This window comes from Budorcas taxicolor, chromosome 6 (assembly GCF_023091745.1).
Source record: "Budorcas taxicolor isolate Tak-1 chromosome 6, Takin1.1, whole genome shotgun sequence".
NCBI lineage: Eukaryota > Metazoa > Chordata > Mammalia > Artiodactyla > Bovidae > Budorcas > Budorcas taxicolor.
Genome location: NC_068915.1, coordinates 66,650,140 through 66,672,656, shown reverse-complemented (window position 1 = coordinate 66,672,656; position 22,517 = coordinate 66,650,140). Strand labels below are relative to the sequence as shown.

At 39.0% G+C, this 22,517-nt stretch overlaps 1 protein-coding gene across 1 annotated transcript in view; it reads left to right on the top strand.

Annotated features, from left to right (window-relative positions):
- The window catches only part of CORIN (corin, serine peptidase), a 304,969-nt gene extending 284,731 nt beyond the window's left edge, over positions 1-20,238 (top strand). Inside the window, 3 exon segments of the mRNA XM_052642198.1 lie at positions 6,762-7,033; positions 9,097-9,230; positions 20,056-20,238. Coding sequence (XP_052498158.1) covers positions 6,762-7,033; positions 9,097-9,230; positions 20,056-20,238 — 589 coding nt within the window.
- Positions 20,239-22,517: the final 2,279 nt, after the last annotated feature.

Sequence of the window (22,517 nt, the reverse complement as noted above, 5' to 3'; positions counted from 1 at the left end):
CACAAGCCACACAGCATGGCCACAAACAAAATTTATTGAAATAAGTTAATTTACAATGTTTTGTTTGTTTCAGATGTACAGCCAAGTGATTCAGTTATACATATACATAATATTCATTCTTTTCCCTTATAGATTATTACAAAATACTGAGTATACTTCTTTTCTTAAATAGTACATCCTTGTTGGTTATCTATTTTACATGTTGTGTGTATATATTAATCCCAAACTCCTAATTTATCCCCCACTTTGGTAACCATAAGTTTGTTTTCTGTGTCTGTGAGTCTATTTCTGTTTTGTTTATACATTCATTTGTATACTTTATTTTTAGATTCTACATATAAGCAGTATCATATGATATCTGTCTTTCTGATTTAGTATGATAATCTCTCACTTCATCCATATTGCTGCAAATGATTTTATTTCATTCTTTTTATGACTATTATTCATATTTCTTTCTCCATTCATCTGTCAGTGGACATTTAGGTTGTGTCCATGTATTGGCTATTACAAAGAGTGTGTCAGTGAACATTGGGGTTTATGTATCTTTTCAAATTACGGTTTTCTCCAGATATATTCCCAGGAGTGGGACTGCAGGATCATAGAGTAGCTCTGGTTTTCATTTTTTAAGGTGCCTCCATACTGCTCTCTGTAGTTGCTGTACCAGTTTACATTCCCAGCAATGGTGGAAGGGGGTTCTATGACTAAGACTTTTTGACAGTTGCTGCAATTTTGTGCCATTGTTCTGTGATAAACTTTCCAGTTTCAAAGCTCTGAGATTCATATGTTGCTACATTTACTTTATTAGCCGATTCATTTTCTTACTACAATAATTTGTGATGGTAAATCAGAATTTGGAACTCAGACTCTCCCCTCTCTGTTTAGCTGCACTTGCTTTAAGAATCTCTGGACACATTGTCCTTTTTTTCAAAATATTCTTAAATCTGATTCTCAAGGTCTAGGATGTATATCTGACTATCCCCTTTTCTTGCTTTTTTGGGACCCTGGGATAATAGAATTGTTCACTTCTTTAAGTTCATCATTGAAGGCTAGATCTGCATCATATCTGGGGGACACATTCAGGAAAGAGAAGGTATCTTCCTGATGTCTGCCATCCTATCACTCATCAGCCAGCTTCCACCCATCATGCATGCTTTCCCCTCTGTGGTCAAAACCTGATTCCTGTGCTGATGCCTATGACCTCTCCTCTTCGTTTCAGAGAAGCTTAGTATAAAGGTTGTGTTAGAGGTTTAACGGCTTTCTGGTCTGTTACTTAGTATCTCTGTGACTTTAGATGAATCACTCATCTGCTCTGAGTCACTGCTTTCTCTACTGTGAAATGGAATAAGCATTCCTATTTACACCTCATAACTGGTGAGAAGATGATTTAACTGACATGTAGAAATACTTGGAAACCACAGAGATCTTACACTAAAAGAAGAATCTAGATCTGATCTCTTTTGCTTGTTGGATGCATTTAAAAACTTTCAGTCAGCACTTCAAACTATGTATGCTTTACATAAAATCCAGAACTCTGGCTTCTCTGAAGCGATTTGAAGGTCAGGTCTCACTGGACATTCCAACACAACAATCATGAGTGGGAGCTGAGAGGCAGATGGCCCTGGAGACGGCAAGTCTTGTGGTCTGACACCTGCTATTATTGACTGATACTCAGCCCCTTTATGCATTTGTTTTGTGGTCACTCTATTCTAAAGTCTATTCACTGTGTGTGTTGCAAGAATTCTTTAAAAAAATTACCAAGGGCATGTGCAATATTAAAAGTAAGAGGCTTCTAAGATTTGTAGAATAGTAATGATGCTATTCAAATTATTAATACTTCCAAGTCACCATCTGGCTGTGCTATTTATGGAGTAAGTCTTGTAAAACAGAGTGATTTCTATCACAAATATTAATTATAAATATTATTTTTATTTTCTGAAAAAGGGTAAATAGTATAAGTTATTCAAATTAAACTCAGGGTGAAAAAAAGGGGAAATTCTGTGCTCTTAAGAAAAGGCAAAGATAGAAGATAATCTCTAAACCTGGCCAGCTGAATTAAGTGAAAATGTGGTGAGTTTATGTTTAAGCTAGAGTTGAGTGTGGCAGATTGCAAACTGAAATTGGTTATTGTGTCCAGAGACCTTGTGCCTTCAATTCTGTATAAACTCCCCTGGACATCATAATGTATCTGAAGTATATAAGTAGTTGTGTATTCTGTCTAGAGTGATCACTGAAGAATTAGGAGTTGAAATCATATTATCTCAACATTATCCATAATGTCTATTCATCGTTAAGACAGGAGTATAAACATGAAGCAAATTAAATGTGAACTTCTGGTAATGAAATGCCATCTAGAGCAAGAATTAAAGGAGAAAAATGTCTCTTAACACCTTCCTCAGTCATTTTTTATTGTTATTATGAATTTTTTCACCTGGCTTCATGAGGATGTTTGTACAAATTTCTTTAAGGATTGGCCAGTTTTTCCTGCTGTTGCTTTGAAGTCTGACAGCACTGAGAAAAAAATCCCCCTGATGCTGAAGATTTTCAGCTGCTCTACTTGGGTTTTCATCTTTGTAGCCCAACTTAACTCTTTTCTAAAAGGACTACATGAACATAGCTTGTTCCTGTGTTTCTCTACTGGGTAGTTTTTACTGAAACTGGATTTGTGTGGCCTTCATGTAGCCCTGTGTCCTCTTTTGCTTCTACCCAGAAGGGAATGACTCATTCTTTCTAGCACACACTTAATATACTAATACAGCATTTCTACACACCTCCCTCACTTCATGTACCCCTTTTGAACAACAGGTTATTGTTTTCCCTGGTGTTTTCCAGACTTGGAAAAAACATCTTAAGAGACTTTATTTTTCCCCTTATCAGTTCAGTTCAGTCGCTCAGTCATGTCCGACTCTGCGACCCCATGAATTGCAGCACGCCAGGCCTCCCTGTCCATCACCATCTCCCAGAGTTCACTCAGACTCACGTCCATCGAGTCAGTGATGCCATCCAGCCATCTCATCCTCTGTCGACCCCTTCTCCTCCTGCCCCCAATCCCTCCCAGCATCAGAGTCTTTTCCAATGAGTCAGCTTTTCGCATGAGGTGGCCAAAGTACTGGAGTTTCAGCTTCAGCATCATTCCTTCCAAAGAAATCCCAGGGCTGATCTCCTTCAGTGGACTGGTTGGATCTCCTTGCAGTCCAAGGTACTCTCAAGAGTCTTCTCCAACACCACAGTTCAAACGCATCAATTCTTCAGTGCTCAGCTTTCTTCACAGTCCAACTCTCACATCCACACATGACCACAGGAAAAACCATAGCCTTGACTAGATGGACCTTTGTTGCAAAAGTAATGTCTCTGCTTTTGAATATGCTATCTAGGTTGATCATAACTTTTCTTCCAAGGAGTAAGCGTCTTTTAATTTCATGGCTGCAATCACCATCTGCAGTGATTTTGGAGCCCAGAAAAATAAAGTCTGACACTGTTTCCACTGTTTCTCCATCTATTTCCCATGAAGTGATAGGACCAGATGCCATGATCTTAACAAAAAGGAAAATAGAACAATGTCCTTACTGAATATTGAAGTATATGTATTTCCTGTTTTTTTTTTTGTTTGTTTGTTTCCTTTTGGTGGGTATTAATGCCATAATGACGGTCAGGAAGAAACAGTTAGAACTGGACATGGAACAACAGACTGGTTCCAAATAGGAAAAGGAGTACGTCAAGGCTGTATATTGTCACCCTGCTTATTTAACTTCTATGCAGAGTACATCATGAAAATCCCTGGGCTGGAAGAAGCACAAGCTGGAATCAAGATTTCCGGGAGAAATATCAATAACCGCACATATGCAGATGACACCACCCTTAGGGCAGAAAGAGAAGAGGAACTAAAAAGCCTCTTGATGAAAGTGAAAGAGGAGAGTGAAAAAGTTGGCTTAAAGCTCAACATTCAGAAAATGAAGATCATGGCATCTGGTCCCACCACTTTATGGGAAATAGATAGGGAAGCAGTGGAAACAGTGTCAAGACTTTTATTTTGGGGAGCTCCAAAATCACTGCAGATGGTGACTGCAGCCATGAAATTAAGACGCTTACTCCTTGGAAGAAAAGTTATGACCAACCTAGATAGCATATTGAAAAGCAGAGACATTGCTTTGCCAACAAAGGTCCATCTAGTCAAGGCTATGGTTTTTCCAGTGGTCATGTATGGATGTGAGAGTTGGACTGTGAAGAAGGCTGAGTGCTGAAGAATTGATGCTTTTGAACTGTGGTGTTGGAGAAGACTCTTGAGAGTCCCTTGGACTGCAAGGAGATCCAACCAGACCATTCTGAAGGAGATCAGCCCTGGGATTTCTTTGGAGGGAATGATGCTAAAGCTGAAACTCCAGTACTTTGGCCACCTCATGTGAAGAGTTGACTCATTGGAAAAGACTCTGATGCTGCGAGGGATTGGGGGCAGGAGGAGAAGGGGAAGACAGAGGATGAGATAGCTGGATGGCATCACTGACTCGATGGACGTGGGTCTGAGTGAACTCCAGGAGTTGGTGATGGACAGGGAGGCCTGGTGTGCTGCAATTCATGGGGTTGCAAAGAGTTGGACACGACTGAGCGACTGAACTGAACTGAACTGAACTGACAGTAGCTTGTGTCACAAGAGGCTACTGAATATAATAACGTTTAGCAGTTTTATTAACACGTTTTACTGTTAGAATTACATTAACCGGGATATAGCAATTAAGTCTGTAAAGTTTACTCAATTTCATTTTGTTCCAAATAGTTTGCAGTGTTCAACTATTTGTCATACCACCTGTGATTTAAGCAGATAGATGAATATTTTTTGTAACCAAAATTTAGTAGCTTTGAATTGAGGTAAGAAGCTATTAAATAGGTAGACATTTGAGATCAATAATTGTTCTATTTCAGAGGTCTTAAACAATAGAATTTGAGTGAGTGTTGAATTTCTCAGATGGTCATATGCTTACTCCTCTAAACTGAAAAATGGAACAGGGAAAGAGAGAGAGGGAAGGAAGGAAGAAAAGGAGAAAGAATGACATGTTCTGTAACAGATGGTTTTATTTAATGAAAAACAACATGTATAATATCATGTAAGAAACGAATTGCCAGTCTAGGTTAGACACAGGATACAGGATGCTTGGGGCTGGTGTGCTAGGATGACCCAGAGAGATGGTATGGGGAGGGAGGTGGGAGGGGGGTTCAGGATTGGGAACTCATGTACACCCGTGGCGGATTCATGTTGATGTATGGCAAAACCAATACAGTACTGTAAAGTAAAAAAAAAAAAAAAAGTAAAACAATTTTGTAACATTATCCTGTAATGTTCATGCTGTAGCACTTTTTGCATTTTATTATAATAGTTTCTTTTATTGTATATCTTCACTCAGTCCTAAAGTTTGTATCTTTCTTGCTCGTTACTGAAATCCCCAGCACAATATCTATATATCTATAGAGGTATATTTGTCTCTATATGGGTATTATATATATTCAAATAATATCAATTTTATTGAGGTATAATTGATGTACAGTATAAGTTTCAGGTGTACAACATAGCAATTCATAATTTTTAAAGGCTATATTCTATTTAGTTATTTTCAAATACTGACTATATAAGGACCTACTGTATAGCACATGAAACTATATTCAATATCTTTTAATGACCTATAATGGAAAAGAATCTGAAAAGAATTATGAACAGGAAACAAATTTTATATAATTTTAGTTTTGAAAAGGTCACTCTGTGTGAGGAGACTAGGTTATGGGGTTAAGAGTAAAAGAAGGGCCACCGTTTGGGAGAGGTGAGTAGCTTAGATTAGGACTGTAGTGGTGGCAGAAGGGGAAACAAGATTCAGGATATATTTGAAAGTGGAGCAGTGAAGACTTGCTGACGCATTCAGTGCTGTGTGTAAGAGAGATGATCCAATATTGCGTAATGGGTGGCTGTAAATAGCAAATAACTGTAGAATGGATTCTATAGCTCAAAGGAGAGGATGGAGCTGGAGATACACATTTGAAAGTTACAAATGCCATTTGGTTGGCATTTAAAGCCATCTGACTAAGTAAGCTCTTCAAAGGGGTAAGTGAAGAATGAGAAGACTAAAGCCAGAGCTCTGGGTCACTTCAGTGAAGACACTGAGAGCAGAGGAGGAGGACGCAACAGAGAGGAAGAGGTCCCAGAGACAGGAGGAAATTCTGGAGCATGGGGAGTTCTCGAAGTCAAGTGGGAAGGTGTTTTAAAGTGGAATTAGATAGACTATTCCTGTCAAGTGTTCAAAAGCAGTGATGTCTGAGACTACCCATTATAAGTTGTAGGTGACCTTTTTTTTAAGTTGCTAGCTTGAAATTTTCAGAAGCCTTCCTTGAAAACTTGACATTTCTCTGATGCACTGGGTCCTTCTTGGAGGGATCACTTAACCTCCGGTTTTCATTCTCTTTTATTTTTTTTCTCCTGTCTCTTCTTCATGACTTTTCATCATCTTTCCCAGTCAATGAAGCAAGTAACTACTCTGTCTCCCTTTCAAAGTGAACAAGTGTTATTTTCCAGAGCAGCCCCATTTAGGAAGCCCAAGCTTTGCTTTCCACAACAATATGATATTTACCAATTGCTCAAGTGTTATATAAATTTTTATAAGAATACATGGGATATGGGAGTGGAGAGAGCCATTATTTACAAAAAAATATTTAAAAATCATATATAAATTTTAAAAGATAAATCACAGTTTAAGATGCTAATAGCTCTTGGATCATTATTTTAGGAGAGAGAATGCTGCCGTTTGGAAAGTGGTGTTTGGCATCAATAACCTAGACCACCCATCAACATTCATGCAGATGCGCCTTGTGAAGACCATCATCCTGCATCCTCGCTACAGTCGAGCGGTGGTGGACTACGACATCAGCATAGTGGAGCTAAGCCAAGACATCAATGAAACAAGCTACGTCCGACCAGTCTGCTTACCCAGCCCGGATCAGTCCTTAGAACCTGATTCTTACTGCTATATCACAGGCTGGGGACACATGGGCAACAAAAGTAAGTCAGGATTCTTGGGAGCACTTACCTTTCAGCTTTTAACTGGAAAACACTAGGGTACTTCCTAACCTTTGGTAATCATTTCCCATTTTCACTTAGAGAGTCACAAATAGCGTGTGTCACTCCCCCTTCCGCGCAAATTGTAGAAGTCAATACTTCGTCATGCACTTAAACTTGCAAACCCAAATGAAACCTCAGAAGTCCCTCTCTATACCTCATTTCTCCAGGGAGCCCCTACAGATGCTTGGAGCTGACATGCAAGATCAGTTATCCCTGCCTTGATAGGGATTGTATTGAATCTAGATTGCTTTAGGTAGGATAGTCATTTTGACAATGTTGATTCTTCCAATCCAAGAATGTGGATTATCTCTCCATCTGTTTGTGTTATCTTTGATTTCTTTCATTAGTGTCTTACAGTTTTCTGAGTACATGTCTTTTGTTTCCTTAGGTAGGTTTATTCCTAGGTATTTTATTCTTTTTGATGAGATGGTAAATGTGATCATTTCCCTGATTTCTGTTCCTGATCTTTTGTTGTTTGTGTTGTTTGTGTATAGGAAGCCAAGAAATTTCTGTGTATTAATTTTGTATCCTGCACCTTTACTGAATTCATTGATTAGCTCTAGTAGTTTTCTGGTAGCATCTTTAGAATTTTCTATGTATAATATCAGGGTTTCCCTGGTAGCTCAGAAGTTAAAGCACCTGCCTGCAATACGGGAGACAGGGTTCCATCCCTGGGTTGGGAAGATCCCCTGGAGAAAGAAATGGCAACCCACTCCAGTACTCTTGCCTGGAAAATCCCATGGATGGAGGAGTCTGGTAGGCTACAGTCCATGAGGTCGCAAAGAGTCGGACAAGACTGAGCGACTTTGCAAACAGTCAGAGTTTTTTCTTCTTTTCCAATGTGGATTCCTTTTGTCTTCTCTGATAGCCGTGGCTAGGACTTTCAAAACTATGGTGAATAATAGTGGCGAAAGTAGACATTTTTGTCTTGTTTCTGATCTCAGAGGAAATACTGTTTTTCACCATTGAGAACATACAGAAATTTAGAAATTTGTACTGCTGTCTCTCAGCTGCCTGTAAAGGGCTCTTACTTTGCTTGACCTGTTAAAAGTTTAGAGTAAGAATTTAACTGCTATTTTCTTTAATAGTAAGCACTGGCCATGCCAACTATGTCAGTGTAGTACTGCAGCTCTCAGGGATGATGATACATATCGGTGTCCTGTTATCCACCTTTTGTTGTTGTTTAGCCACCAAGTCGTGTTTGACTCTTCGTAACTGTAGCCTGCCAGGGCCCCCGTCCATGGGATTTCCCAGGCAAGAACTTTCAGGCAAGCTGGAATTCACACATTTTCTCTGCTCACATAAGGGACACTTTTCCCTTTGGACATCTTTCTGACATATCTTCTAGGATTAAAGGTTCTGATCTAATGATGGCTACTGTAGCACATGGTGAGATAACATTGTTTAAACCAAGGATGGGACAACCATTCCCCTGTTACTCTGAACAGATGATCTAAACTTTAGCAGAATGGACTCACAGGCTGAGCTGTCACAGAGCTGGCAGCCTCCCATCTGGGGCAGAGCTCTGGCTTGATTATTTTCATTGTAATACCTATTGTTTATGTTGCCGCATGTAATAAGAGAGGGAGGCAGTTTCCTGGTGGGGCCAGTGGTTAAGATTCAGTGCTTACACTGCAGAGGCCTGGGTTCCATATCTGGTGGAGGATCCATCCTGCATGCTGTGTAGTGCAACCAAAACACAAAAAATAAATTAGAAAACCCATTTGTAAAAAATGAAAGGGAATCCATGAGCCAGGTTACTTAACCAGTCTGTGCCTCCATTTTCTCATTAACAAAATGGAGGCACTTGACTAATGGAATGACTGCTATCAGCACTTCTAATTGGAAAATTTTGATTCTAAATAAGCTTTGTCTTTGAAATAACATTCTAAGAATATGGTTTTCTTGATATAAACATGTAATGATTTCCTATATGACTAGCCTAATTTTTGAGTCATTTTACCCTCATGTTTTATTTCTTTCCCTTTTTTAAAAAAATCCAGTGCCTTTTAAGCTGCAAGAGGGAGAAGTACGCATTATTTCTCTGGAGCAGTGTCAGTCCTACTTTGACATGAAGACCATCACCAACCGGATGATCTGTGCTGGCTATGAGTCTGGCACAGTTGACTCGTGCATGGTAAGTTGCTCTGTGCTTACCAAAGAGATTCAATTTTGCAATAGGTTCAGTAGGTCCATAGAAGCTCATTATTATTCATGTGTGGCTCCTTGGGAAAGTGTTTTTGAAAATAACTTATCAGATGTTTCCAGTATCTCTTCTAAATACTTTTTAATAACTCACTGAATTCTCATAATCATCACTTGTGGAAAACAAGGGACCATAGAGGTTAAGTAATTTACCCCCTATCACCCAGGACTAAGGTGGTAGAATGAAGTTATGAATGTGCTTGGCCACTAACTATCCTAGAAGCAAGGATTAATGTGAACACATTTCTCTGTGTTGCCAACATGACCCGGAGGCTCACCAAAAACTCATGCCTCAGGACAGCTCTCTACAGAGAGCTCTATGTCCTTTCATAGACATGGATGCTCCACAGTGCACTGCAAATGTTCAAGTTTGTCTTAGTCTAATTTTGCGCAGCTTTTTTATTCAATTCTATTTTTCTCTTACTTCAAGTTGAAGGAAAGTCTTTTAAAAACCAAAGCAAAACAGTTTGTTTTTTGCCAGGCAGACCTAACCTCAACTGTAAAATGAAATGGTAACTACTAAAGGGAGGGGATGGAAGGTTGATTCTTGAAAGACAAATTAAGGCCCAACATAGACATGGGTGTAGTCGTGCTCATATAATAATAAGAATTGGGTCCTGTCAACTTCTTTGGTGGTGGCAGTTCCACACTGTGGGCATCTTAAACACATACCAGATGCTCTCTAACAAAACCCCAGGTAGAAAAGAAGAGAGACAAAAGGCTACTTTTTTTTTTTTTTACCAAGTCTAGGAGAAGGAAATGGCAACCCACTCCAGTGTTCTTGCCTGGAGAATCCCAGGGATGGGGGAGCCTGGTAGGCTGCCGTCTCTGGGGTCACACAGAGTCGGACACGACTGAAGTGACTTAGCAAGCAGCAGAGCAAAATTATTCATCAGAACCTCTCATTATCTTCCTTAACTGCATCAATAGGACACATTGGAGGCCATGGTCCTCTGTTAAGGTCCAGAAATAATGGGACTCAATGTTGAAACCAAACAAACTTTGGCCTGAAGTCCAGTATTATGAAGAGGAAAAGAGGACCAAATTGTGCCTTTATCTGTATCCTTCTTTCATTTCAAATTGCTGCTGCTTCACTTGTTTCCCAGCTAACATGTCCACCTGTCTCACTAAGCTTAGCTCAAACTCTACTCTTAAGGGGATCCTATGTTCCCCTCTAGCTGGAAGCAATTGCTCATTCTTTTGAAGACTCCTTTATTTATGGCCCTTAGATTTTGCTTTCATGTAAAGTTTTTCTCATTATCCAAGTGGACTTTTGGCCCCTTTATGGTAAAAATAGCTCCTACTTCTGTAGACATTAGACAGAATCCTCCAAAAAATAGATTCTAAATAATTATGTGGCTAAGTTTCTGATCTGGAAATGTAGGGATGCTGTAAACATATCCCATTTTAATAACAAGCATAAATAAGTGGTGGTAGTGGTGGTTTAGTCACTAAGTTGTGTAGCACAGCATAAATCTTAATTTTTTTTTATGTAAGAGGAGATGAAAAACTGGAATATGTCTAATCAAAATGTTTCCAGTAAATTTTGCTTAAAAATCAATCAGGCTTTCAGACAGAACAATTTAGTCAGCCCCTTGAAAGGCCTATGCTTATTAGCTAGGCTTGTGTGCTCACTTGTGTCTGATTCCTTGCGACTGCATGGACTGTAGCCCACCAGGTTCCTCTGTCCATGGATGTTTCCAGGCAAGAATATGGAGTGGGTTGCCATTTCCTCCTCCAAGGGCTCTTCCTGACCTAGGGTTTGATCCCATGTCTCCTGTCTTGGCAGGCAGATTCTTTACCACTGAGCCACCAGGGCTTCTCGTTAGTTAGGTTTATAGCATTGGTAAATTATGAATATGATGATCACCACTTCTAGGAAATGGCATCATATATTCAAACCTGAAAGAGAAAAATTTCAAAGTAGGATACTCTACGCAGAAAGATTATCATTTAGAATAGAAAACGATAAAGAATTTCTCAGACAAACAAAAACTAAAAGAATTGAGCAATATTAAACCAACCTTAAGGTCCATATAGTCAAGGCTATGGTTTTTCCAGTGGTCATGTATGGATGTGAGAGTTGGACTGTGAAGAAAGCTGAGCACTGAAGAACTGATGCTTTTTTTGAACTATGGTGTTGGAGAAGACTCTTGAGAGTCCCTTGGACTGCAGGAGATCCAACCAGTCCATTCAGAAGATCAGCCCTGGGATTTCTTTGGAAAGAATGATGCTAAAGCTGAAACTCCAGTACTTTGGCCACCTTATGCAAAGAGTTGACTCATTGGAAAAGACTCTGATGCTGGGAGGGATTGGGGACAGGAGGAGAAGGGGACAACAGAGGATGAGATGGCTGGATGGCATCACTGACTCGATGGACGTGAGTCTGAGTGAACTCCGGGAGTTGGTGATGGACAGGGACGCCTGGCGTGCTGCGATTCATGGGGTCGCAAAGAGTCGGACAAGACTGAGCAATTAAACTGAACTGAACTGAAAATAAATATTAAAGGGTCTTCTCTAAGTAGAAAAGAAGCAACAATCTATTGGAAAGGAAAAAATCACAGGAGGAGAAGCAAATACATAAAAAGATTGCTCAAGTTCAGTCACTCAGCTGTGTCTGACTCTCTGCGACCCCATGAACTGCAGCACACCAGGCATCCCTGTCCATCACCAACTCCTGGAGTCCATCTAAACCCATGTCCATTGAGTGGGTGATGCCATCCAACCATCTCATCCTCTGTCGTCCCCTTTTCCTCCTGCCCTCAATCTTCCCCAGCATCAGGGTCTTTTCAAATGAGTCAGCTCTTTGCATCAGGTGGCCAAAGTATTGGAGTTTCAGCCCCAAGAAAAAGAAATGCAAAAAAGCAAAATGGCTGTCTGAGGAGGCCTTGCAAATAGCTGTGAAAAGAAGGAAAGCAAAAAGCAAAGGAGAAAAGGAAATCTCTACCCATTTGAATGCAGAGTTCCAAAGAATAGCAAGGAGAGATAAGAAAGCCTTCCTCAGTGATCAATGCAAAGAAATAGAGGAAAACAATAGAATGGGAAAGACTAGAGATCTTGTCAAGAAAATTAGAGATACCAAGGGAACATTTCATGCAAAGATGGGCTCAAAAAAGGACAGAAATGGTGTGGACCTAACAGAAGCAGAAGATATTAAGAAGAGGTGTCAAGAATATACAGAAGAACTGTACAAAAAAGATCTTCACGACCCAGATAATCATGATGGTGTGGTCTGGCTCACCTAGAGCCAGACATCCTGGAATGTGAAGTCAAGTGGGCCTTAGGAAGCATCACTATGAACAAAGCTAGTGGAGGTGATGGAATTCAAGTTGAGCTTTCAAATCCTAAAAGATGATGCTGTGAAAGTGCTGCACTCAATATGCCAGCAAATTTGGAAAACTCAGCAGTGGCCACAGGACTGGAAAAGGTCAGCTTTCATTCCATCCCAAAGAAAGGCAATGCCAAAGAATGCTCAAACTAACACACAGTTGCACTCATCTCACACCCTAGTAAAGTAATGCTCAAAATTCTCCAAGCCAGGCTTTAGGAATACATGAACCATGAACTTCCAGATGTTCAAGCTGGTTTTAGAAAAGGCAGAGGAACCAGAGATCAAACTGCCAACATCCACTGGATCATCAAAAAAGCAAGAGAATTCCAGAAAAACATCTATTTTTGCTTTATTGACTATGCCAAAGCCTTTGTGTGGATTACAATAAACTGTGGAAAATTCTGAAAGAGATGGGAATACCAGACCACCTGACCTGCCTCTTGAGAAACCTGTATGCAGGTCAGGAAGCAACAGTTAGAACTGGACATGGAACAACAGACCGGTTCTAAGTAGGAAAAGGAGTATGTCAAGGCTGTATATTGTCATACTGCTTACTTCACTTCTATGCAGAGTACATCATGAGAAACGCTGGGCTGGAAGAATCACAAGCTGGAATGAAGATGACCAGGAGAAATATCAATAACCTCAGATATGCAGATGACACCACCCTTATGGCAGAAAGTGAAGAAGAACTAAAGAGCCTCTTGATGATAGTGAAAGAGAAGAGTGAAAAAGTTGGCTTAACGCTCAACATTCAGAAAACAAAGATCATGGCATCTGGTCCCATCACTTCATGGGGAAACAGTGGCAACAGTGGCTGACTTTATTTTTCTGGGCTCTAAAATCACTACAGATGGTGACTGCAGCCATGAAATTAAAAGATGCTTACTCCTTGGAAGAAAAGTTATGACCAATCTAGACAGCATATTAAAAAGCAGAGATATTACTTTGTCAACAAAGGTCCGTCTAGTCAAGGCTATGGTTTTTCCAGTGGTCATGTATGACTGTGAGAGTTGGACTATGAAGAAAGCTGAGCGCCGAAGAATTGATGCTTTTGAACCGTGGTGTTGGAGAAGACTCTTGAGAGTCCCTTGGCCTACAAGGAGATCCAAGCAGTCCATCCTAAAGGAGATCAGTCCTCAGTGTTCGTTCATTGGTAGGACTGATGTTGAAACTGAGAAGGACTGAAGATCACTTAAATATGCCAGTACAGAGATTAAGAAGCAATCAAAATTTTTGTAAAAGTGAGTATAATAAATTTAAAGCAAGTATAGTAATGGGTCAACATATTTGAACTCCATAGTAATCACAAATTAAACACATACAATAGTTTCACAGAAATCTAAAAAAAAGGAACTCAAGCATACTTCAAAAGAAAATCATCAAAGCACAAAAGGAAAAACAAAAAGAACTCAAAGAACTATAAAAACAACTGAAGTAAGGTTTAAAATGGTAATACATACATACATAATTATTATTTTATATTGGGGTATAGGTGAGTTACTATATTGTGTTAGTTTCAGGTGTACAGAAAAGTGGTTCAGTTATATCCATTCTTTATCAGATTCTTTCCCCATGTATGCTATTATATAACATTGAGTAGAATTCCCTGCGCTATACAGTAGGTCGTTGTTAGTGATCTGTTTTCTACATTGTAGTGTGTATATGTTAATCCCAAACTCCTAATTTGTCCCCCTCCCCACCTTTCCCCTTTGATAACTATGTTGTTTTCTAAGCCTGTGGGTCTATTTCTGTTTTATAAATAAGTTCATTTATATCATCTTTTTAGATTCCAAATATAACTGATGTGATATTTGTCTTTCTCTGACATAATTCAATTGGTGTGACAATCTCCAGGTCCACCCATGATGGTGCAAATGGCTGTATTTCATTCTTTTTAATGGCTGAATAATATCTCATCATATATATGCAGTATATTTTCTTTACCTATCATTCTGTCTATGGGCCAGTAAGTTGCTTCCATGTTTTGGCTATTGTAAATAGTGCTGCAATGAATATTGGGGTGCATGCATCTTTTTTGTTTTTTTTTCCCCCAGATATATGTCTAGGAGTTGCTGGATCATATGGTAACTCTTTTAGTTTTTTAAGGAACTTCTGTACTATTCTCCATAGTGACTTTACCAATTTACATTCCCACCTACAGTGTAGGAAGGGTTACCTTTTCTCCACACTCTCTTCAGCATTTATTGTTTGTAGACATTGATAATGGCTCTTCTGACTAGTCTGAGTTGATACTACAGTGTAGTTTTAATTTGCTTTTCTCTAATAATTAGCAACATTGAATATCTTTTTATGTTCTTTTTGGTCATTTGTATGTCTTCTTTAGAGAAATGTTTCTCTCCTGCCCATTTTTGATTGGGTTGTTTTTTTTGATATTGAGCTTCATGAGCTGTTTGTATATTTTGGAGATTAATCCCTTGTAAGCTGTCTTTTTGTTTAGGTGGTTTCCTTTGCTGTGCAAAAGCTTTTAAATTTAATTAAATCTCATTTGTTTATTATTTTTAATCTTTATTACTATAGGAGGTGGATTGAAAACGATCTGCCTATGTTTTCCTCTTAGAGTTTTGTAATATCCAGTCTTACATTTAGGTCTTTGAGTTTATTTTTGTGCATAATGTTAGGGAGTATTTTAATTTCATTCTTTTATATGTAGGTCTCCAATTTTCCTAGCACCACTTACTGAAGAAGAGACTGTCTTTTCTCCATTGTATGTTCTTGCTTTCTTTGTCATATTAATTGACCATAGTTATGTGGACTTATTTCTAGGCTTTCTATCCTGTACCATTTATCTATAAGCCTGTCTTTGGGCCAGTACCATACTGCTTTGATTAGTGTAGCTTTACAACATATTCTGAAGTAACAGAGCCTGATTTCTCAGCTTTTCTTTCTTTCTCAAGATTGCTTTGGTTATTTGGGATCTTTTGTGTTTCCATACAAATTATAAGATTTTTTTTGTTCTAGATCTGCAAAAAATGACATAATAATTTGATAGGGATTGCACTGAATCTGTAGATTTCCTTGGGTAATATAGTAATTTGGACAATACTGATTCTTCTAATCCATGAACATGGTAGGTATATCTTTCCATTTATTTGTGTGTTCTTCCATTTATTTGTGTGTTCTTCAATTTGTTGCATCAGTATCTTATAGTTTTATAAGTACAGGTATTTTGTCTCCTTAGGTATGTTTATTCCAAGATATTTTATTTTTTTGATGAAACAGTAAATGGGATTGTTTCCTTAATTTCTCTTTCTGATCTTACATTCTTAGTGTCTAGAAATTCAACACATTTCTGTGTATTAATTTTGTATCCTGCAACTGTACCAAATTTATTGATGAGTTCTAATAGTTTTCTTGTAGCATCTTTAGGATTTTCTGCATGTAGTTATGTCATCTGCAAACAGTGACAATTTTACTTTTCATACTTTGGATTACCATTAATTCTTTTTCTTCTCTGACTGCTATTGTTGGGACTCTCAAAACTACGTTGAGTAGAAGTGGCAAGAGAAGACATCTTTGTCTTGTACCTAATTTTAGAGGAAATGCTTTCAGCTTTTCACCATTGAGTATGATGTTTAGCTGTGGGTTTGTCACATGCTGTGCTGTGCTCAGTTGTGTCTGATTCTTTGTGACCCCACAGACTGCAGCCCGCCAGGCTCCTTTGTCCATGGGGATTCTCCAGGCAAGAATACTGGCGTGAGTTGCCATGTCCTCCTCCAGGGGAATCTTTCAAACCCAGGTATTGAATCCAGGTCTCCCACATTTCAGGTAGATTCTTTACCAACTGAGCCACCAGGGAAGCCCAAGAATACTGGAGTGGGTAGCCTATCCCCTCTCCAGGGGATCTTCCTGATCCAGGAACTGAACCAGGGTCTCCTGCATTGCAGGCAGATTATTTACCAGTTAAGCTACCAGGGAACCCCATATATGCCTTTATTATGCTGAATTATGTTCCCTCTATGGCCACTTTTTAAAAATGGGTAAGGAGTTTTGTCCAAAGCTTCTTCTACATTTATTGAGGTGATAATACAGTTTTTATTCTTCAATTTGCTAACGTTCACACCACAAACTGGGTATAGAGGGAATATATCTCAACAAAATAAAAGCCATTTGTGACAAACTTACAGCCAGCATAATACCCAATGGTGAAAAACTGAAAACCTTGAAGGGAAAGAAAACTGTCATTATTTGCAGATGATATGATACTCTATATAAAGAATCCTAAAGTCTCCATACAAAAACTATTAGAACTAATAACTAAATTCAGCCAGGTAACAGAATAAAAAGATTCATATACAGAAAGCTATTGCATTTCTTTACACTAAATGGAATATCAGAAAGAAAAAAATTGAAAAAAAAATTGTTTTTAAAATCACATTAAAAAATACCTAAGAATAAACTTAACCAAGGAGGTGAAAACCCTTATGTACTGAAAACTAAAATGTTGTAAAGAAAACTGAAGATGATTCAAAGAAATGGAAAGACATCCAATGCTCTAGCATTGAAAGAATTAGTATTGTAAAAATGGTCATACTACCCAAAGCAATCTACATATTTAATGCAACCCCTGCCAAAAAATCCTGATTAGTGAAGAACTGAGTCATTTGAAAAGACCCTGATGCTGGGAAAGATTGAAGGTGGGAGGAGAAGTGGACGACAGAGGATGAGATGGATGGATGGCATCACCAACTCAATGGACCTGAGTTTGAATAAACTCTGGGAGTTGGTGATGGACAGGGAGGCCTGGCATGCTACAGTCCATGGGGATCGCAAAGAGTCAGACATGATTGAGTGACTGAACTAAACTGTCAAAATACTTGTGACATTTTTTTTTATAGAACTAGAACAAATAATTCTAAAATTTATGTGGAATCACAGAAGATCCAGAATTGATAAAGCAACTCCGAGAAAAAAGAACAAAACTTGGAGACATACTCATTCCAGATTATACTACAAAGCTGCTGCTGCTAAGTCACTTCAGTCGTGTCCGACTCTGTGCGACCCCATAGACGGCAGCCCACCAGGCTCCCCTGTCCCTGGGATTCTCCAGGCAAGAACACTGGAGTGGGTTGCCATTTCCTTCTCCAATGCATGAAAGTGAAGTCGCTCAGTCGTATCTGACTTGTAGCGACCCCATGGACTGCAGCCTACCAGGCTCCTCTGTCCATGGGATTTTCCAGGCAAGAGTACTGGAGTGGGGTACCATTGCCTTCTCCGATACCACAAAGCTACAGTAATCAAAATAGCATGGTAACAGACATATGGATCAGTGGAATAGGATAGAGGCCAAAAATAAACCCACACATTTTTGGTCAATCTCTAAGGCAAGAATACAGTGCAGAAAAGACAATCTCTTCAATAAGCGGTGTTGGGAAAGCTGGACAGCTACATGTAAATCAATGAAATTACAACAAAAATATACATAATTATTATAATTATACAGAAATTAACTCAAAACAATTTAAAGACCTAAATGTAAGACATGCCATAAAACTCCTATAAGACTACATAGGTAAAACATTCTTTGATATAAATTGTAGCAATACTTTTTTAGACCAGCCTCCCAAAGCAAAAGAAACAGAAGCAAAAACAAACTAGTGGCACCTGATGAGAAGAACTGACTCATTGGAAAAGACCCTGATGCTGGGAAAGATTGAAGGCAGGAGGAAAAGGAAACAGGATGAGATGGTTGGATGGCATCACTGACTCTATGGACATGAGCTTGAGTAGGCTCCGGGAGTTGGCGATGATAGCGAAGCCTGGAGTGCTGTAGTCCATGGGGGTTGCAAAGAGTCGAACATGACTGAGCAACTGACTGAACTGAAAAAATAATACAAATGAATCTATATATACAACAGAAACAGATTCACAGACATAGAAAACAAACTTCAGTTACCAAAGCAGGGAGGGATAAATAAGATATAACAATTATTATTATACAAATATTTCTATTTATATAAGTAGTAACATGTAAATAATAATTATTGTTATAATAATTATTAACCTGTAGTTATTTCATGAGAGTTAAATAAACTAACACAGGGAAGGTGTTTAGGAGAGCATCAATAAACACGATTTCTATTTCTCAACATTACCAAGTGGGAGGACCATAGATACACTTCCAAGTTTGAAATTCTTGCAAAGCAAGGAGTGTTTTGTAAATATCTGTCATGATTCCACATGCTTACTTATTTTCTAGAGTATCTATCTTCTCTTTTGAGGCCATGCAGAACATATCTCTCATATTCTCATCTTTTCAGATATAGAAAATATTAGCATTTTTAAAGCCATAGTGTCAATTATATTGGGACAAGGAAAACTGAATAAAACTTAACTGTAATAACTTCCCTGGTGGTTCAGACGGTAAAGCGTCTGCCTACAATGCGGGAGGCCTGGGTTCAATCCCTGGGTCGGGGATATCTCCTGGAGAAGGGAATGGCAACCTACTCCAGTATTCTTGCTGCCACCCACACCACCCACCTCCCCGCCCCCCCGGCCAAAAAAAAAACCAACAAGCGGTTTAAAGAAATATTTAGCCTTCCTTGGTGGCTCAGACGGTAAAGAGTCTATCTACAACGTGGAAGACCCGGGTTCGATCCCTGGGTTGGGAAGATCCGCTGGAGAAGGAAATGGCAATCCACTCCAGTACTATTGCCTGGAAAATCCCATGGACAGAGGAGACTGGTAGGCTACAGTCCCTGGGGTCGCAGAGTCAGACAAGACTGAGCAACTTCACTTTCACTTAACTGTAATTACTTTACTTAAATATTAAGAATTAATGTCTCTATGCAAATGAAATCTCTATGTATGCATTATAATAAGTTTTACTGTAATTCTTATGTGGTATTTTCTATTTAAGCATGGTAATTCTCTTCTATTAAATATAGTAAGTATTAAGTTTTTCTTACCTTGAGTGTGTTTTACTTAATACATTCATTCACACAGCAAGAATCTTGAAAGTGACTTATTTTTAGATTTTTCTAGCACTATATTTTTTGTGAGAAAACTATCCTTGAACATGTTCTACATTTATAAACTGGATCAAAATTAAAAGAGTTAGATCATTTAGGGACTCAGTCCTGATATACTTAAAATTTAAAAAAAAAGTTTGATATATTTCGGTTAAGTGTAAGAAATGACAAAATGTCCTCCGATTTCACAGAAAAAAAAGAATATAGTCCTTTCTCAAGCTACCTCTATTCTTTAATCAAGACTTAAAATGTTCATTTGGAAGTTCTGTTTATGTAGGGGAAAGCATGTTCCCTTTACACATTGACGAGACCTTTGTTGAAATTTTTCAGGACATTGGTTAAGCTGGGTTTGGCTTTATTTTACCCTCAGGATAGTATGGACACATGAGGACTCTGAAATATCAGTGACTAACATCCCCTGCTCTTCATTACAGGGTGACAGTGGTGGGCCTCTAGTTTGTGAGAAGCCGGGAGGACAGTGGACATTATTTGGCTTAACTTCATGGGGCTCCGTCTGCTTTTCCAAAGTCCTGGGGCCTGGAGTTTACAGCAACGTGACATACTTTGTCAAATGGATTGAAAGACAAATATACATCCATACCTTTCTCCTAAACTAATTCCAAAGATGATGAGACTTTTGCCAGCAACATTCAAAGAAAATGGCCTTTTCGACGGTGGAGGATGTCCTGTAGAGAGCTGTACAGAAGCACTTTTCATAGACAGGGATGCTCCACAGTGCACTGCAAATGTTCATGTTTGTCTCAGTTGAATTTTATGCAGGTTTTTTTTTTTTTTTCAATTCTGTTTTTCTCTTACTTCAAGTTGAATGAAAATCTTTTAAAAACCAAAGCAAAACAGAGTTTGTTCTTCTGCTAGGCAGGCCTAACCTCAACTGTAAAGTGAAATGGTCAACTTGGGAAAGAGAAGAGCGTAGGGACCAGGGTAACAGGTTAGAGAAAGTTCCCTCTTGTCCAGTCATAAAAGGACATTGAGACCCAGGCTGATGAATCTTTGCCAGCAAAATGAAAATTTCTCCAGCATAAGAGCATAGTGGCAAATTTCAATAACAACATCAGAGGCTTGCTTTTGATTTATGAAAAGCCAAGATAATTTACATGCTTAAGTTATTCATTATTCTTCTTCTAAAGTTTGCATAATTCTGAGAACTTATGAAAGACAGAGCATCCATTTAGGTAGCTGAAAGAGCAAATCCCATCGACCACAAAGTTCTTTTCACATCAATATTAGCACTTGATATGAAAAGACTGCACATTTGGAATTTAAATCCAGGTTGTAATTGCATAGGAAAGTCTCCATAGACCCTTCCCAGAGTTGGGGTTTGTTCACTCTGTATCAGTTAAGCAACTGAGATTTTGACAACTAGGAAACTATTTGTGGGAAAAATTTCTTTCTGTCTTTGTGACAATGAAGTTGAGGTTAAACTTTGCTAAAGGAGGACCTGCTTTAGAGTAGAGAGATGCAATTTTTTAAGGAAATTAAATTTTACTCCACACCTAATTATTTTCCAGTTTTTCTCTATTCATCCATACCAATAAGGTTACAGAGATGTATTTCAAAGCACAGTAAAATTTTTTGCATGAGGAAAAACATTTTGTAATTTTCCTTAAAAGATATTTAATAGCTGGTGTTGCCATTTATCCCCATAATTAAAACAAAAAAATTAAATATGCTTTTAAGTACTATGTCATGATGCACATCAATTTACAAAGGAATTGGTGGTTAAAGTATTTTTTTCCCACTAAAAACCTTCAAAACACAAATCTTCACATGTACCTAAATTTAATTTATGGGCTTTCCTGGTAGCTCAGCAGTAAAGAATCTTCCTGCAAATGCAAGAGACACTGGTTCAATCCCTGGGTTGGGAAGATCCTCTGGAGAATGAAATGGCAACCCACTCCAGTCTTCTTGCCTGGGAAATCCCATGGAGAGAGGAACCTGGCAGGCTACAGTCCATGGGGTCTCAAAGAGTTGGACACAACTGAGCACCTAAACACCAACAAAGGATTTCCTCCACAGCCTGGGCTGCCCCAGCACCCCCCGAGACTACCTGCAGTTTTATACATGTCGTTTTGTACTCTCTCCTGTGTGTTTTCATAGGTGACATTCGCAAAGCTGTCTTGACACTTTCCATGTGATTCATCTCTTGTTCTGTAGTTTGTATAAACCTATCGAGAAGGTAAAATCCAGCAACTCAATTATGGTCACAACTGTATGAAAGCTTAAGAACATACATCAGTTCTGTTATATAATGGAACAACTTATGCTCAACTTATGTTCAGTGAAATGTATATACTTTAGTTATTTTAAATAACCCTTAATACAACAACCCTTATACAATTAAAATGGTATAATTTTAATTGGATGTAAAACATGGAGCAAGCCCCAGAAAACGTTTCCCACCAATCAAAATTTACTGTCTTTTATCTCACTCCCCCAGGAACATGCTCTTTTAAATGCCACTACCCTACTGCTCTCCACCCGGGTGCCCTTTCCCAATAAAATCTCTTGCTTTGTCAGCAGATGTGTCTCCTTGGACAATTCATTTCCAAGTGTTAGACAAGAGCCCAGTTTCGGGCCCTGGAAGGGGTCCACCTTCCTGCAACAAATGGTGACTCTGGCGGGGACTCTTCTTCGCTGAGACTGACATCCTGACCACTCAGGGTACTCAGGGGCCAGCTTGCCTGCCAATGGACCAGACCCAGCTGCCGTAACTGGAACCCTTTTGTTCTTGGTCTCCTCCTGACGCGGACAACTGGCCAGAGTGCCCCGACCAGTAAGGAACAAGAGACTTTATTGACCTCTCCCCCCTTCCCTCTCTTTTTCCTCTCCTTTACCCGACCTATCCTTCCCTGTTTTTCTAGTCCCCCGGTCCTGG